We start from the raw sequence: 16,764 nt of genomic DNA on the forward strand, positions 1-16,764 counted from the left end.
CCCCTCTCCCCGACCCCCTCCTCCCTATCTGCCTCTGCATGTGTGTGAGAGACACAGAGACAGGAGAGTGGGAGACAGAGCTGTATGCCTCCAGTGTGTGCTTGGGAGGAGTGGATGTGGGCATGAGTGGACACAAGCCTGGAGGTCAACACATGTGTAATCCCCTTCTTTTCCCTGGCCCCCACCCTGCGCCTGCTTCCCTCAAGCACCCTGCAGGGCCCGGCTGTGGGGCTGGGTTTCTCCAAATGGAAGGTCCTCTGCCCTGGAGATGGTGGTCCAGGGTGCAGGCCTATGCACACAGTTACCTGCCACACAAAGACACTGGTGTACTTGTATGCACAGGGACAGGAATGCAGCCCATGGAATCAGCCCCTTCCCGGACCCCACCCCTGTTCTGGAGGGGACACCACTAGCTGCATCTAGCCCAGCAAGTGGTCTACACCTGAGCTCCTAGCAGCTGCCCAGCGCTTGGGGGACTCCCCACCAAAGGCAGCGCTGGAGGCTCCCCTCCTTCACGCAGCCAGGAAGGACACGCTTTGCAGAGCCAGGCTTTTAATTCTGACATGAGCCTGAAGGGAGGGGAAGGAAGGCACTACAGTTAGGGACCCTAGGGTGAGCAGAGGCCATAGGTCCAAATGGGTGGGTCTTCAGCATGGGGGTAGGGAGCTGACCGAGTAGTGACTGGTGCCAACCCAAGGCTTCAAGGTGAGTCATTGGGGCCACAGGACCCCTGGCGGGAGGCTCAGTTGTAGTCTGCATCCTCGTCAGACTTGGTGCTAAAGAAGGCGGCAGAGTCCTTGGCTAGCTGAGATAGGTGCAGGGCACCTGCCACCACCAGGGCCAGCAGCAGCAGCAGCAGAGGCATCAGTGTCCACACGGTGGCCAGGATGTTGTAGCACTTGGCCGTGGAGCCCAGCTTCCAGGTCCCCAGCCACCTTCTGGTCCTGGGCCTGTGGACAGGCACTGTGGGCTGGAGACCTGGGCATCTCTGCCTCCCCACCCTGGCAGCCTGATGGAGGACCGTGGCCTCAGGGACACACAGGGTTCCCCAGCCCAGGTCCTCTCTGAGTGAGAGTTGAGACACACACATACCCCAGGACCCTAGGAGTCGGAGAGATACCAGCATAATCAAAGGCCTGGTGTGGAAGATGCCCCCTGGGCTTCACCCCCTCACCCAGGCATTGGCTGGGGAAGCTCCGTGGAGCCTCCCCCACCGGGGCCCCCAGCACCTCACTTTGACAGAGCAGGGCAGAGCCAGGAAGCCCAAGCAGCACAGGTTAAGACGGACCAGGTCAGGTGGTCTGCTGGTGGAGAGTGCAGCGCCCCCAGCGCAAGGGCTACGTGGGCAGTGCCATCCCATGGGGCCTGGGAGTCTTTGCGAAGCTATGCCTATCAATGGGTTCTGGGGCAGTCTCCTCATCGATGCCAGCTTCCAGGGTGGGCACTCTGGTCGGCTCTTATAGGCCCAGCCAATCCTCTGTCGCCACCTACTACATATAACAACAAATTACAGTCTGGAACCTCGGAGGCTCTGCATCAAAGGCTGGAGGGGAAGGGGCATGCAGAGGCTGCAGACCTCCCAGCTGAGCCTGCTCCCCTGCCCCACTCCACTCCACCAGGGAAACCCGGGCCAAAAGCTCCACTTCCAGCCTGTGTGCCGCAGCCTCCCCATCCCCTCCCTCAGGCCAAGAGTTCCCCGGCCCTTCAGAGTCCAGGCTGGGCCCCTCACCTATGGAGGAGTGAGGCACCTCCCAGAAGGGGTGTTCAGGCCTTGTCCAGACCGCAAGCTCCTGCATGAGCCCCACTGTCCCCATGGTCCCCAGCACCAAGTGTGAGACCCAGCCCCACACCCCACTGGTTCCTCCCTGAGACCTTGAACTTCACCTTCCCCTTCTGTAAAACTGGTAGCAATGTGACCACTTGTCCATGCAACCACTGGCTGGGCACCAGCCCTGCAGGCCCTTCAAGCACAGCGGCTGGGGCTCCTGGCGAAGAGCAGAAAGACCCAGCCCGGAGCACAAGCCCCCGAGTCTACAAGAAGGAAAGCAGCTTGTTCTCAAACAACCAGAATGCCACATGTCCGCAAAGGCAGTGAGAGTGGACCCTTCCAGCCCTGCAGTGGAGGTGGCCCGCCCACCGGTCCTCATCCCCGTCTTCAGTGTCGGTGTGGAGGGAGGCTGCCTTGGGCTCTTGGAGCTGAGGTGGCCCCAAGACTCCAACGTGTATCAGAGACGTGGAGAGGGGCACATTTCTTAAGTTGGTTCTGAGAGAAGGGGGTGTCCTCCTCCTTAAGTTGATCTATTTTATTCTATTTTTAAGAGAACAGTTGTTATCTTACACAGGACAAGGGGAAGACAAAGACAAATGTATCCAGATGGGGAGGCCACGCCTGTAGGGGAAGAGGATTGGTGGCAGATCAATACACCCCAGTGACAGATGGATCGGACCGTGGCTGGGTCAAGTACATTGTATTGGACAGAGGGTTTGCAAGGGTGGTTCAGGACCCTCTGACCAGGGCAGTCAGGATATGACCTTACGATTGGTGCTCAGTGCCGCCGTGGAGTCGCGTCTGAGTCACAGCAGCCCCAGGTCCCAGAGCAGCACGACACGGCGCCTCTCCACAATGAGACCCTCGCACTCCAATTTCCATTAGGGCACACCCAAGCAAATCCAGGGCTGGCCGGCTTCTCCTGAACTGGCGAGGGGACCCAGAGGCACCTGCTGTCTGCCGGAGGGCAGAACGATGCTGCTGCTGCTAGGGGTCTGAGAGGTTGGAGACAGATAGAATTTAGGCAGGAATGTGGAGTTGAAAAAGATTTTATTGAGCCCCCAGGCGCTTCTGAGGCCCAAGACCCAGTCCCGAGAGTCGGTGAGGTGGTGGGAGATATATAGGGCTCAAGCTAAGGAAGTATACGTTGACAGAAGGAAGGGAGAGATTTTATTGCTTGCAGTTGCAGGGCCTTGAGTCAGGGTGCGACCTGTGGGAAGTCATCTCGTTGTTGGCAAACCTGCTCTCTGGAGTGCTGGGAAAGGGGCTACACAAACCCGCCCTGGAGAGATAAGCTCTTTGGGGTGTTGGGGCAGGAGTTGCATAGTTCAATAGGTCATCCATCTTCCCAAGAGGCTGGGAATGGGGGTTTGGAGTTTTCAACTTCCTGAGGAGCCAGAGAGGAGGTGGGGGCTGCCCGGTCCTGGCTTGGCCCAAACAAGGTCTTTGTGGGACTCCCAAACGGAGCCGCTCTCCCACAGCCCTCCTGTCGCAAAGAGAACATGACCCTCTCCTGATGTCCCATTGCCCAGTCTACCCAGTCAGGCAAGAGTTTAGCTGCTCAGGACCAAAGCCTCTTCATATACACACACCCCACACCTAGCCTGTCTACACAGCCTGTTGGCACCCCCTTCTGTGTGCATACTGACAAGCCCTCTCTAACCCTCCCCACTGTGCCCCGCCTTCCCTTCCAAGACCACCAGAACCCTCCTGAGTTCTGCAGCTGAGTGACTGATAACGAGACAGGTCACCCCCATCTTCTACGTGGCTCTGTGCCAGGGGTAACCCGCCTGGGCTGAGGCAGTTGCTGTAGCCTGCACAGTGTGTGGCATGGCTGCTGGGGTGTGGGTCTCACAATCCCATTCCATGAGGGAGGTTGGTCTGTTAGCCAGGCTCTTGTGTGGGCCCTGTGTGAGGTAGCAGAAGAAACTGGTTTTCCCTGCAGGCCCAGAAGACTGGTCCACTGGAGGGACAGCCCTGAGGCTAGCAGACTTGGGTGGTGAGGACCCAGGCCACGGCCACCCAACACTGGCCACACTTCAGAGGCTGGGCCCTTGGAGGAGCCTCGACACTGAGTGAGGCATGTCAGCGCAGGTAGCTACTGAGAGCCTTCTCTGCCCACCCTCCCAGCAACTGGCATGGCATCCTCCGTCCCTGCGGGGCCATCTCAGGTCTGTAGCAGTCCAGCCCTGACCCACACTGACTGGCCTCTTGAAGAGAGCCTGGGGGCAGCCCCACAGGGCTTCTCCTTGCTGGGAAGCTCAGGGGACTGGGTCTTACCCCAACCCTTGCAACCAGCTCAGGCCTCAGCGGGGCTCTCTCACCATCTCACCTCTCTGAGTCTCTTTGCCCTTGGCCTGTCCTTCTCTGCTCCTGGTGGCTTAGAACCAGCCTCTGGGCAGCCTCGCCACAGTCCTCGGTGGGGTGAAGATTGGCCCAAGATTGCCACACCTCTTGTCCACCACCCCAGACGCCATTTCTCTGCCTTCCTGGGCCACATGGTGCCCATATACAGATGGCCAGGTGTCCTGCTTGCGGCTCTGCCTCTCCAGGGTCCTAAGACCACCCCTGAGGGATGCAGTCAGTGTACTGCAGCCGGCCCCCACCCCCATGTCCTCCTGCACCCACCTACTGATTGACCCTCAAGAACTAGGGCTGGGTTGCCAAGGAGATCCCCTGCAGCCCTGGGACCCCAGGGCTGACGGGAGCAGAGGCAGCAGCAGGAGAAAGATGGGGTCAGTGCACTGGCCGGTCAGTCCTACATGTTCTGCTCCCAGCCATGGGCACGCGAACTCTGTGGGTCTGAAGGATCCTGGCCATGGTGACAGTTCTGCACAGAGCAGGGCCCTTGGTGGCCCACGTCTGCCTCTGCCAGGGCAAAGGCCAGGTCTAATACCACCCAGGTATCGGTGCTGAGTAACCACAGGGCTAGCCGTGAACACCACTAGACCCTATTCTGACACCATGACTGACCATCTTGGGCCCCTAATGGATCTGTGCCCATTCCTGCTTTGGCCGCACTGCCCCGCACCCCCCTGCCCCCCGCATCACCCATGCTTCCTGTCCTTGGGGCGTTGGGCTCCCTGTCTTTGGGGCTCCGGCCCAATGAATGGTCATTTGCTCTTGGAGGCTGAGCACGGGACTCTACAGGGCCTGCAGACCACCAGTTCTCGTGTTCCAGGCTGCAAGAGACGCCAAATCGCAAACATAATTTAAGGAGAACCTTTGCTCCATCTCGAACAGGACAAAGACGCCTCCTTGGATGAGGAAGGCCATTAGCAGGAGGTCCCAATGGCATCCAAGGACTCACAGCCACATGGCCACTTCAACAGGACATGGAGAATACAGGCCACGGTCGTGCCTGCAGAGAGTCAGCAGAGCACAGTCACAGTTGGGGCTACGGGAGCGGGAGGAGAGGCAGCTGGGGACAGGGGCATAAGTCACACAGAAGAGCTTCAAGATGGGTCAAGAGCCTGCTGGCTAAGGCAGGCAGGACAGGACTCATGACTGGCTCGTCCCCCAGTACTGAGACTCCATAAGGACACACCCAGGCAAGCCCCTAAGAGCGACTAGACACTGCCCCTCCCTGGGCTGGCTGGGGGAGGAAGGTAAGCCACTTTCCCCTGCACTCTGCCCTAGGCCAGGACTGCCCACATCCCAGTCAATGGTCAGAGACCATTCCACGGACGCTGAAGATCTACAAAGGGCTCAGCGTGTGGATTTGGGCCTTTCAGTATCTTCCTTTGCCCTCTGCCAAGGGGGTGCTCAGAACTGAAGCTCCGAGAGGCTGTGGGGCCCTGGAACCATGACCATCTGTGTCACTCAGCAGGTCCATGTGACCTCGCTCTGCCCAGTGCAGAGAGAAGACCCTAGAAACCCGCGGGGTGCCAGAGGCCAGCTTTCCCCAGGAAGCAAGGGGGGCGCATTGGCACGTGCTCCCACGTGCCATGCAAGGATGGCCCAGCCTGGCTCCCGTCTCCAAGCTGCTAGGATGGGGCAGCTTTACCTACGAGTCAGGGTTCAGAGGTTAGCGCAGGGCTTGCTGTGGGCCACTCTCTGAATATGCCTCCCAGCAAAGCTGAAGAGGGACACTGCCACAAATCCAGCCTCAGCCGCGTGGGCACGCCCAACGCGAGGTGCTGTGTCTGCACGTGGACATGCGGGGGCAGTACAGGTTCAGGCAAAACACTGACCAGCCAGGGAGCAGGTCTGAGGTCCCCTCTGCTTCCTTGGGGGAGACCAGAGGATGCTGTTACCACCTTGAGCTAATGGCCTCCCTCAGAGGGGACATCAGACCTGCCTCCCAAGGGCCTGGTCAGAGCAGCTCATGTGCACAGGCACCAGGACCAGCAGGGGCAAGGCCTCAATGGCCAGGGAGGAGCTTGCCCTCCTGCCTGGCGGCCATCTGGGCCCTCCCAGTGTGGTGGATGGGGGCTCCAATACTCCTCCTGGAGAGCAGCTGGGGAGATGGGGCCAGCTCCCTGAAACTGTTCCACTGTGCCAGAGAGGTCAGGGATTGGTGTCACCAGGGCAGGAGCTGGTAAATCCCCTGCCCCTCCCCTCCCCACACTGAGACACCTTACACTGTACAAAGGATAGTGCCAGGGAGAACTGGCAGGCCCTGACCATGAGGGATAACACCACAATGGGATTGGGTGGTGCCATGATTACTGCCCCCTTCCCACCATGGAGTGCTGCAGGCTGGGCGCTGCCTGAAGAGGTTAAAGGTAGGGTCAGGGTGTGCTTCACATGCTCCCCCAATAAACTGGGGAAACACATGGTGGCAAAGGACCTGCCATTGGGCACCCAGATACGCCAGAACTCCCCAAAGGCTCCACCCCAGAGCACATCCTACCAGTGGCCGCCAGGGGACGTTGCTTCTCTGCTCACCAAACAGTGAGCCCTTGCTTTCCTCCCCACTGCAGGCCCAGGAGTGCCTCTGGGCAGCCAACCCACCAGACCTGGAGCTGGGATAGGGTGAATGGTCCCACTGGGCAAGGGGTCACAGATGTGCCCTGGAATTCCGCCCCAGAGACAAGCCTGGAGCTTGCACAGACTGGATCTGCTGTCCATTGCCCGCACTCAGACACATCCAGCTCCCTCAAACCTGGAGATCAGCCAGGAGGCCTGTCATGGGGAGGGTCCCCATGGGCTAGGGTCCCCAGATATCTGACCACCTCCCCCGGGAGCCTGCCCTCCAATCTGCTGATACTGAAGGAGGCTGAGGCCCCTTTGCCTGTTTGCCTGCGCCCCACCCAGCAGGCCAGCTCCCCACCCTTTGCCCTATCACCTCAAGTTCTGCCAAAGGGACCTGCAACAAGCAACAACACACAATCACACCATGTCCTCCATGAGCTGAGACTTGCCTCCAGGAAATAGTCCCTCAACCCCAGGGTTTCTCAGGATCAGGGTCATGTGGAGGTTGGATTTCAGAGCACTGACCACAGCCTCCACTGACCCCTTCTGACCACTCACCACCACCAGCAGCAGCGCGGCCAGAGACCCAGGCTAGAGGATGGCCAGCTACCAGAGAGCCAGCTACCAGAGTCCAGGGAGAAGCGGCACAGCCCTCAGGGACTGACCCGGGAGGTCCCCTGACTGCAACTGGATGCCTGGGTCGGAGGGCCCTGGACCGAGCTTGTGAGCATTTCTGTCCAACATGATGCGCTCGACCCAGTCATGCCCCAGTCTGTAGCCCCGCCTGTAACTGGGGTGCACTGATCTGCCTCCAATCCTGCTGTGTGACAGCTTCCTTTGTCCTCTGGGTCCTTGTGAAGCCTGGGGACCTCTGCCCACCTTGGACACCGTTACCACAGTGAGCTAATGGTCTCCCTCAGCTTTGCCCTGTCTAAGGCTTACCGGGTGTTCTCCTTGAATTATATTTGAGATTTGGGGTCCTTTTTGTACCCTAAAACAGGCCTCAGCCCCTCCGGTTCTGACCACTGAGGGTGGTGGTCTCCACCAGGCCCTGCCTGCCCCTCACAGGACAGGAAGAGCAGTTGTGTCCTCAGGAGGCAGCAGGTCACCGGGGGCAGTGAGGGGCAGGCACAGGCAGTTCTCTGCACCTCCAGACACAGGGTCCCCATGCCCTTGGGGTGGGGCTGGAATTCCTCCTCCCGGAGTCCAGGTGGCTACCACCAGCTGAGACCAGGGGTGGGTCTTAGGGTCAGGGGGTTCTGCACCCAGGACCACTCCCAACAAGCCTACTACTCTACATCAGACCTCAGGGTTGGAGGGACACCCACCACCACCGCACCACCCCAACTCCCACAGGACCCAATCAGCTGAGCCCCTCCTGAGGCCAGCACCACCCAGACCTGAGGGTGTGCCCTGCTCTCTCAGCCAGCCTAGCAGTAGGGCAGGATGAGGGCAGCCAGGCTCACCACCAGGTGGGCTGGGGACTCGGATCAGGAGCACTCCCCTGGCCATGTCACTGCACCTTTACACACCAGGGCGCTTTATTGAGCTTGCTGAGAGATGGAGATACATGCACAGGAGCGGCAGCAGGCAGGCCAGGGGTCAGGTCGTCCAGCAGGACAGGGCTAAGGGCTCGGGACACTGCATCATGCAGCAGCTAGTAGCCATGCCGACCCATCATCTGTGACAGGCTGTGTAGGCTGATCACCGTGCCCATGGCAAGAAGAACGATGAGCCCGATGGTCAGCAAGAGGCCGATGACCAGGGCACAGATGTTCAGGCACTTGGCGGTGGACGCGTAGCTCTGGGCCCCAATCATGTCGCCCACCATCTTCCGGTCCCTGGACTGGGGGAGACAAGATGTGGAGGTTACCTGGGAGGGACCTGCTGGGATTCTGGAGCTGATGGTGGCACCCAGGAAGCCCCCCCCCCCGGTCCTCTGCCCTAAATGCAGCCTCCCCAGGCTTTCCCCTCCATGGGGACCCCCACTGCACCCTGGAGCCCCAGCAGGACAGTTCTACCCCTACTCCTCCCAGCCCTTCAGTGCCAGCCTGGAGCTATGGGCTTGTCTCCCTCTGCTGAGGTCCTAGTGCTGCCCCACCACCGCCACCGCCCCACCACCCAGGTCCCCGAGTGAGAGTACTGGGTGTTAAACCAGGTGAGCACCTGTCCGATGTCTCTCTCAGGTTGGGAGGAGGGAGAATGCCTTGGGGAAGAGACTAAGTTTGGCCAACCTCAGGCAGGCAGGTGACCACAGACAGGAGCTGAGGGGCCCTTCCCAAGACCCACGCACACAGGAGCCAGACAGGCAACACAGAAGTCTGCAGTATGCCGCACACACAGATGCACACACGCAGTCACACGCAGGGCATCTACACACGGGACACACGCAGGCTGCACACACACACACGGGGACACACAGTCTGTTGCTTGCCCCTGCCACCTGCGTCCAGGGCACCGTGAAGACATGCTGGGTCCCCAGTGGAGAAGCTGCTCCCACACCCACGCCCGCACCTTCACGGAGTAGGCGTAAGCCACGAAGCCCAGGCAGCACCAGTTGAGGAAGAGCGTGTTGAAGAGGGACCAGACAACGTGGTCAGGCACGCAGGTGTCGCTGCTGCGGATGTTGATCACGGTGGACTGCATGGGGGCGGCGTTGTAGGGGGGCCCCAGCACAGCCACCTCGTGCTCCTCCTTGACCATCTTCGGGGGTAGGTAGCTGGCTCCTGTGCGTGTGTAGAAGCCGTGGGATCCGAAGGCCAGTGGTTAAGGAGGCCCAGATGCTGGTGATAGCTCCCAGCACCCTCCCTTTCCAGAGTCAGTTGCAGTTTTCCTAAGTTTCTGTTTTGTACACTGACAAGTTGACCAGGAACTGAACAAATTCCTGAGGCTAAAATTACTCCCAGGGAGGGTGAGAGGAGGGGCTGAGGGGTGGGGGCAGGGTAAGAGGAGGGGCTGAGGGCTGGGGGCAGGCCAGGATCCTGGGTCAGGAAGTTGTCTAACTGTCTCCAGATGCCTATTTAACTGTGAGTGAACCCTGGGCACATGTTGTTGGACTGGAGGTCACCCTAGTCCACTTCTCATCATCTGCAGGCCTCTGCAAATGGATGCCAGAGGGAGCTGGACCCTTAAAGACACTGAGCCCCTAGAGAGAGGTCAGCCCTAGGCCAGGGACCCCATCTCCCTCTTGGGTCCACGTCTCTTTAGGGCCCACCTCCTCAGGGCACCTGGAGGGAGTGGGCCTGTCAGCGTCCCTGTCCAGGGACTGAGAGCACGGCAGAAGCTGGGGGACAAAGGGAAGTAGATTAGGGCGACCTCCCAAGCCCACAGTCACCTGGCTCAGGTCTCTTCTGCTTAAACCTACTGTCCTTCCCTGGGGCCAGAGGCCATGCTTCAGGTGGGCTCTCGGGTATCCTAACTCCAAGTCAGGCTCATATGACCAAGGCTGGCTTCCCCGCAGGAGCCTCCAGCCTGCTCACAACGTTCCCAGGAGGAGCTGTGGGGAGAGGGAGGGCAGAGCAGGGGAGCACAGGTATGTGGTGGTGTGCTCTGTGAACCTTAGGAAGGTGTATCAGCTCACAGCCAGGTCAGCCGCACCTAGCCACCAAGAGGGCCAGATTGTTGCTGTGTTGTCTGCGCCTTAGGTTTACAGTTGGTGTTAGGGTTACGGTTACATTTAGGTTTGGGGTGTGAGTTAGGTTTAGACATAGGGTTGGTTTAAGGTTTGGTTTGGTGTTTTTGTTAGGAATGGAGTTAGGGTGAGGGTTAAGGTTAAGCATAGGGTTAGGCTTACATTTCGGTTTAGGGCTAGGCTTAGGGTTATGGTTATGGTTAGGGTTAGACTGAGGGTTAGGTTTAAGATTCGGTATAGGTTTAGGTGTAGGGTTTAGGGTTAGCGTTATGTTTAGTTTCAAGTTTAGGGTTAGGGTTAGACATAGGGTGATTGTTAGTGTTAGGGTTATGTTTAGGATTTGGGTTAGGGTTAGGGATAGACTGAGGTTTAGGGTTAAGATTAGGGTTTTGGTTAGGGCAGATTTTAACATTGGTAAAGTGGGACACCAGCGGGACACCATTGATAAAACTCATATCCTGGCGAAATAGCCACATGGCAGCTGAAAACCATATACCCTAGATTGTCGTGCATTCTTTCCAAAAATCGGAATTTTTAAAAAAATGCCGCAGGACACGGGACAAATTGTTAGAAATCGGGACTGTCCTGCCAAAAGTGGGATGTCTGGTCATCAAGAGGGGGCTCTGGGAGCTTGGGATCCTGACTGGAGTTGATGTGAGCAGAGCAGGGTGCTGAGGGAGAGAACTTGCTACTGCCCCACCTGTCATGGGTGCAATCAGAGAGAGCCAGGGACCAAGCCTGGGGGAGAGTGAAGTCTTGGTGCTCTGCAGTTGTTGATTCCCATGGATTTATCTTCTGCCTGGTTTTCTGCTTCTATTCATTGGCCTCACAGCCAATCCAATGGGACACTGGGAGAGCCTGAAAGCTGCACCTCCAGAGTGGGCAGCCCATCTGAGCCCCCTCCTGGGCTTGTCCTTCCTACCTGCTTGGTAGATGGGAGAATGTCGTGGAGCAAGCACAAACCTGGGGGGGGGGAGGGGTTATCCCCTTGCAGCCTGCTGGAGCCAAGGACATGAGCTGAGTTTCTCCGGAGGAGCATCCCTGGGCAAGCCCAGCGCAGTCTGTGTCTGTTTCGCTGTGTTACCAGGGCTTGTTGGTGAGGCAACATTATTGCACAATAGCTTGGTAAAACCACATGGTGTTTAAGAGATACAGGATAGAGGTGTCACAGCAGGGAAAACATCTTAGAAGAACAGGGGGGATCTGCTATTTATAGCAGTAGCTACATTAAATGTCATCAAGACTACAGTTTCAAGGCACAGACACAGAAAAGGAATGGATTCAAAAATGGATAAAACAGCAATCATAGTGCAGGAATTTAACACAAATCTCTCAGAAGTCGATAAAACCAACCTCATAGAATAAAGACATTTTTAAATTGGTAAGAAGCAGTATATTTGAACAAAACAATAATGTGATTGATCTGCTTGCTTTTATCTGTGGCAGTTTCATAATTTCCTGTTAACTTGAGGAAGGGGTGGGGTCTAGCCTGTCAATCAGGTCCTAGTTAATGAGGCCTCTGTGTGGGCATGGACTTCTCCTGAGGATTCTGAGAACTCCTGGCTTGCTCAGTGGAGGCGGGGCACACACTCTTTTTGGTTCACATTCCTGTTGACAAGTCACATGGAGCTGCGCTGATGGAGCCAGAGCCCTGGAGCTGGAGGAGCCACGTGGAGACCCACGCCAGCACTGAGATGCTTCCACCGCTGGATCTACGAGACTTCCCACCCACTGGCCTGTGATCTTCCAGCATTTGGTGTCATTGCATGTTTTGCGTAAGTCTAAAGAGGAATTTATAGACTGGTATTGGGCTGGTAAGGGCTAATATCAGACTTATGGACTTGATCTGGACTAGGCTAGGATGTTTTCTCAATATACAATTGCTCTTTTAGATAAAACTCTTTCTTATACAAATATGAGTGTGTATGAATTTGTTTCTCTAGTCAATCCAAACACATTAGCCAACAGTGAATTTTGTGGTAAATATACCAAATTTTGTTGGGTGTGTTAATAGTATAAATGTATGATATGTTTTAGATGCTTACAGAATGCTTATGAGGGCATATTTGCTAGTTGGTAAATCTAAATTTTAAATGATCTGAATAAATCATGGGATGTTCTATGATTGGAGTGGTACTTCTGTAGAAATCTATGACGAAAGATAACCAAATATATAACAATATATACATATATATGTTTAGTCATTTTATTGGGAGCTCATACAACTCATCACAATCCATCCATCCATCCATCCATCCATCCGTCCATCCATTGTGTCAAGTACATTTGTACATTTGTTGCCATCATCATTCTCAAAACATTTTCTTTTCTACATGAGGCCTTGGTATCAGCTCCTCTTTTTTTTCCCTCCCTCCTGACTGCCCCTCCTTCACGAATCCTTGATAATTTATAAATTATTATTATTTTGTCATGTCTTACACTGTCCAACGTCTCCCTTCACCCACTCTTCTGTTGTCTGTCTCCCAAGGAAGGAGTTATATGTAGATCCTTGTAATCAGCTCCCATAACAATATAGTTCTACACATCCAGTTGTTGATTGAAAAATCAAGAAAAATTATGAAATGTAGAGCTCCAAGCAAACGGAATATAAGCAAGATGTGCATAAGTGAAAGAAGAAAGTGATTAGGTAAAAATTAATCAATAATGAGATTTGAAGTTTCACAGGTACTCCAACTTGAATGGGAAAGACAATTCAATTCTAACTTGTACTGAAAAGGAGCAGGATCTCATTCGAGCAGTTCGAGAGATGTCCTGGATGAAAGCACTGTAAGAGACAGGATAATGTCCACGTGGCCACAAGGAAGACCAGCCCATGCGACCATTATTCAAATTTACACAGGAGCCAGAAATACCAGCGATGAAACTTTCAGTTGTTTCTTTTTATTTTTTTTATTTTAATAGTTTTATTGACATCTAATTCACCTATTATACAATCAAATTATTAAGTATATTAAAGGGAGTTGTCCATTCATCACCCTGATCTTAGAACATTTTCTTCTTTCCTGCATTCATGATTATTAGCAGTTCATGGTTTGTTTTTTTTAACTTCAACTTTTCTTTTTTTGTTTTTCTTTTTATACATTTTATTAGGGGCTCATACAACTCTTATCACAATCCACACATAGTTGTTTCTTCTTTTATAAACCAACTTCAGTGTTGGGGACCAGCCTCCGAATGGGTCCGAGGGGCAGTTTTGTAATCAAGGGGTAAATTAAAGAGAAATCAGACAAGGGTCGTCTTCCATGAGGACTGGGACCAGAATGAGACAGTCTTGGGCAAGCAAGCCTCAGTAAGCACAGATGTAGCAGGAAAGGGCAAACATGCAATAGGAAGGGGAGGCACTAAAGGTACACATGTGACAGGAAGGCACCTGCATATCAGGATGGCCAGATTCTACAAGAGTCAAGATGGTAGCCTAACCTGGATTGTTTCTGAGCTGGCGTGACCTTAGATGTCTGTGAGCTCTTCTCCAGGAGAACAGCCATTATCCTTCTCAGAAGTACTTAGGGTGGGGCAGACAATAGGGTCGGATTGCCTCGGACGGCAGCCAACCTTCAGGGCCTTCAAGCAGTTGACCTTCAAGAGGTCCCATGTGTTTGTACAGTACCTTAGGTTTGGCATTATTATGGGGGACAATGAGGGGATAGCTTCTGTTTAGGAGCAGGTGAATGGGATTCATCTCCTACCACAGACAAGCTTCCCTCGGGGGGAGCCCTGGCTTCCCATACTTCTTGATGCAGGAACAGTGAGAGCCCGCCTGTGTACACTATCTTCCCAGTTCTGTTTGCACACGTCAGCGCTTTAGAACTGATCAAAATGTAATCTAAAGGAATGCAGGAATCATCAAGCAATAGCATTTACACAAAAGTAATTATGCTGATGATAATTCAAAAACAGTTTGCTGCAGGACATTTGAGGCAAACTGACCAAATGGTGCCGATTTGTCGAGTGCTGCATGACCTGCCTCCTTCCCCTCCCATCTCAGAAAGTCCCACTAATGTTTGATTTTAGAATGGACTCTGGTGTTCCGGGATCAGTACGTTGTAATGAATAATAGCGTTCCTTTTGATATCGTAATGTGGATCTTACTATTCTTATTTTACTAACCAGGATGTTATAATCAATCTTGTACCCTATAATGCTCACTAACTCTAAAGAATGTTAACATTAGTTTTGCTTTCTACTTTTGTCATATGCTTGCTTGAGTTTCTGATAAATGAGTTTTTTTCTTTATAAACTCACAGAGATGTGATTCTGGACTGCAATCTAAAGAATCACTTTTATATTCTAGCAGTCCGGTTATAACTGAATAAAGGACTCGTCTAAATTTCAAGCCATTGTAGTGGCTGTCATGCATTTGCACCCGTATATTTTGGTGTGTTAGCCAGGAAGTCACTGTCCTGAAGCCTCTGCCCAGCAGCTAGTCCTGGAGGTGTGGGGTGCGTAGGGTTGGCACTGCCTGATAAAAAGTTTCAGGGATCCAGACACACACTCTCACAGTTGAGCAGCTGCCTGGGGATGCTGGAATTCAGCTTGAGTCCTCTGCCTGAAACCTCAGGAGGTGGATCTGTGAGGTATCTTTTGGCTAAGATGTGTATGTTGGGGGTGGGGGTGGGCGCATATGCAACCCTAACTCTCCTCAGCCTCTTCTCCCTGGGACACTGATGGAGAAGTCTGGTACCTTGTTAAGTTGGATGCTTGTCTTTACAAACCACTGCTAACAAGTGTGATAAATCTGGTAAGCTGGTTGCCTTGGCTGCATGTCTTCTGGGTAACTTGACTGCTTATTTTCTGTGTAGCTTGGGTGTTTGTCTTTTTGTGTGAAACCTGGCTAGCCTGTTGGTTGTCTTTTGGATGTGTATGCCCGTAGGTCTCCCCTCAAGTGCTCTGTCATTTTATTTTCTTCCTCTGCTCCCTTTGGGAGACTGGATTGCTGGCTCTTAGCCTCACAGTCAACTGACTGGATGTCGGCCCAAAACACCAAAAACTTCTTTTGGTTGTTATATTTGTGCTTTCTAACTGGCAGGTTTAAATGAATTTTAATCAGAACAAAACTTTTTTGTTTTATAAATCTAAAACCATTGTATGGTATTTTTTTAAAGAACATTGAGTGGTTATATACACAAACCTGGGATTCGGACGGATTGAGTGAATGAATTATTAATCTAACCAACCAGGGCATTTTGTAGGAGTTTGAGCCTTGGAAAGTAAATTTCTTTGTGTTTGTGCTTTTGTTTTTATTGTAAAAATGCATAACTCTAGCAGGCAGGAAAAGACTCCCCTTCGATGTACCCTGGACAATTCAAGAGCGGCCTTTATGGGAGAAGTCTGGCTTAGCTTTCATTCTCCTGGTGTGGTGTTCTTTGGACTATCCTTATTGCCTCTGAAGATCACAGTTTTATCTGCTTTGCTGTGTTGTTTAAAATACACAGGCTGTCAAGCTCTGTGTCTTTGTTGCAGAACTTGAAGTTTCGCCCAGAGGTTTGGGAACTGGAATGTGTTTTTGAATGGGTAATTAATCTTTGTTTCCAAGAAGCACATTGTGAGTTCAGCCCATAGAAAGTGTTTTTTCCTCCCTCTTTACTTTTGTTTATTTTTCTGATAACTGTCAGTTTATAATTTCCTTCCTTCGGAAGGGAATTAATGGTTTCAAATTCAGAAAAATTGTGTAGGTGTGCATTCGTGTCTAATTAAAGCTCTAACCTGCAGGTGGGGTGAGCACCTGAAGTGTCTCACGGAAAGTGGAACTCCCCTCCTATTTGTCGGCATCAGACGAAGTCTGTGACTCAGAGGGCTAAAAAACCAGCTCAAATAACCACCTTTAGAGGCCTGACCTCCCCAGGGAATGCGGTCTCATTAGTCTTTGGTTAATGGTTTACTGCCCCTAAGGAGAGGACTCCTTTCTGAAAGCTCTCTCTTGGTTTGGCTTCTCAAACAAACAAACAAAGAACCCCAAAATGCCTTGCCTAAATCTGTCTGCTGTGGCCTCTGTCCCTGATACCCTGCAGGCAGTGGCTGCTCCCCTCCCCTGCCCTCTCCCTGCCACCACACCCCCAGCAGAGTGGTTGCTAGGTGCCTGCTCACCACTGTGAGGAGCCGAACTGGTCCCTGCGCTTCCTTCCCTCTAAATCCAACGCCCCACTTGGAATGACTGCCAGCAAATGTTGGTTGTGCTTTTCATGTCAAAGGGGCACAGCCATATTCACCACAACCCCCCTCCCCCAATGTGTCGGGCCTCGGTAGGGAAATAGAAACAAATTAGACAAAAGCCTATTGGGACCCAGACCCTTCAAGAGGCTGCACACCTTCAGTAGTATTTACCAGCAGAGATTAGGTGGGCTACCTGTAGGCCCATAAATGAGTCCCCACTGCCTTTGTACTTTTAGGGAAATGGCTCCATGGCCACTGGCCCTATTCTCCCATAGAC

The 16,764-nt window shown here is 53.5% G+C and overlaps 2 protein-coding genes across 2 annotated transcripts; both read right to left on the minus strand.

Annotated features, from left to right (window-relative positions):
• Positions 1–579: 579 nt before the first annotated feature.
• Positions 580–1,814, minus strand: IFITM5 (interferon induced transmembrane protein 5). Its single transcript, XM_075546173.1, is given in 6 exon segments — positions 580–914; positions 916–950; positions 1,235–1,284; positions 1,287–1,365; positions 1,512–1,543; positions 1,730–1,814. Coding segments are annotated over 6 exon segments (453 nt in total). The 3' UTR covers positions 580–742.
• Positions 1,815–8,208: 6,394 nt separating this feature from the next.
• On the minus strand, positions 8,209–9,574 carry LOC142444325 (interferon-induced transmembrane protein 1-like). Its single transcript, XM_075545120.1, has 2 exons — positions 9,200–9,574; positions 8,209–8,531 (listed from the first exon to the last, which is right to left on the minus strand). The coding sequence occupies exons 1-2, from the start codon at positions 9,386–9,388 to the stop codon at positions 8,343–8,345; spliced, it is 378 nt and encodes a 125-aa protein (XP_075401235.1). The 5' UTR covers positions 9,389–9,574; the 3' UTR covers positions 8,209–8,342.
• Between the last annotated feature and the right edge of the window lie 7,190 nt (positions 9,575–16,764).

This window comes from Tenrec ecaudatus, chromosome 4, assembly GCF_050624435.1.
Source record: "Tenrec ecaudatus isolate mTenEca1 chromosome 4, mTenEca1.hap1, whole genome shotgun sequence".
Taxonomy (NCBI): Eukaryota; Metazoa; Chordata; class Mammalia; order Afrosoricida; family Tenrecidae; genus Tenrec; species Tenrec ecaudatus.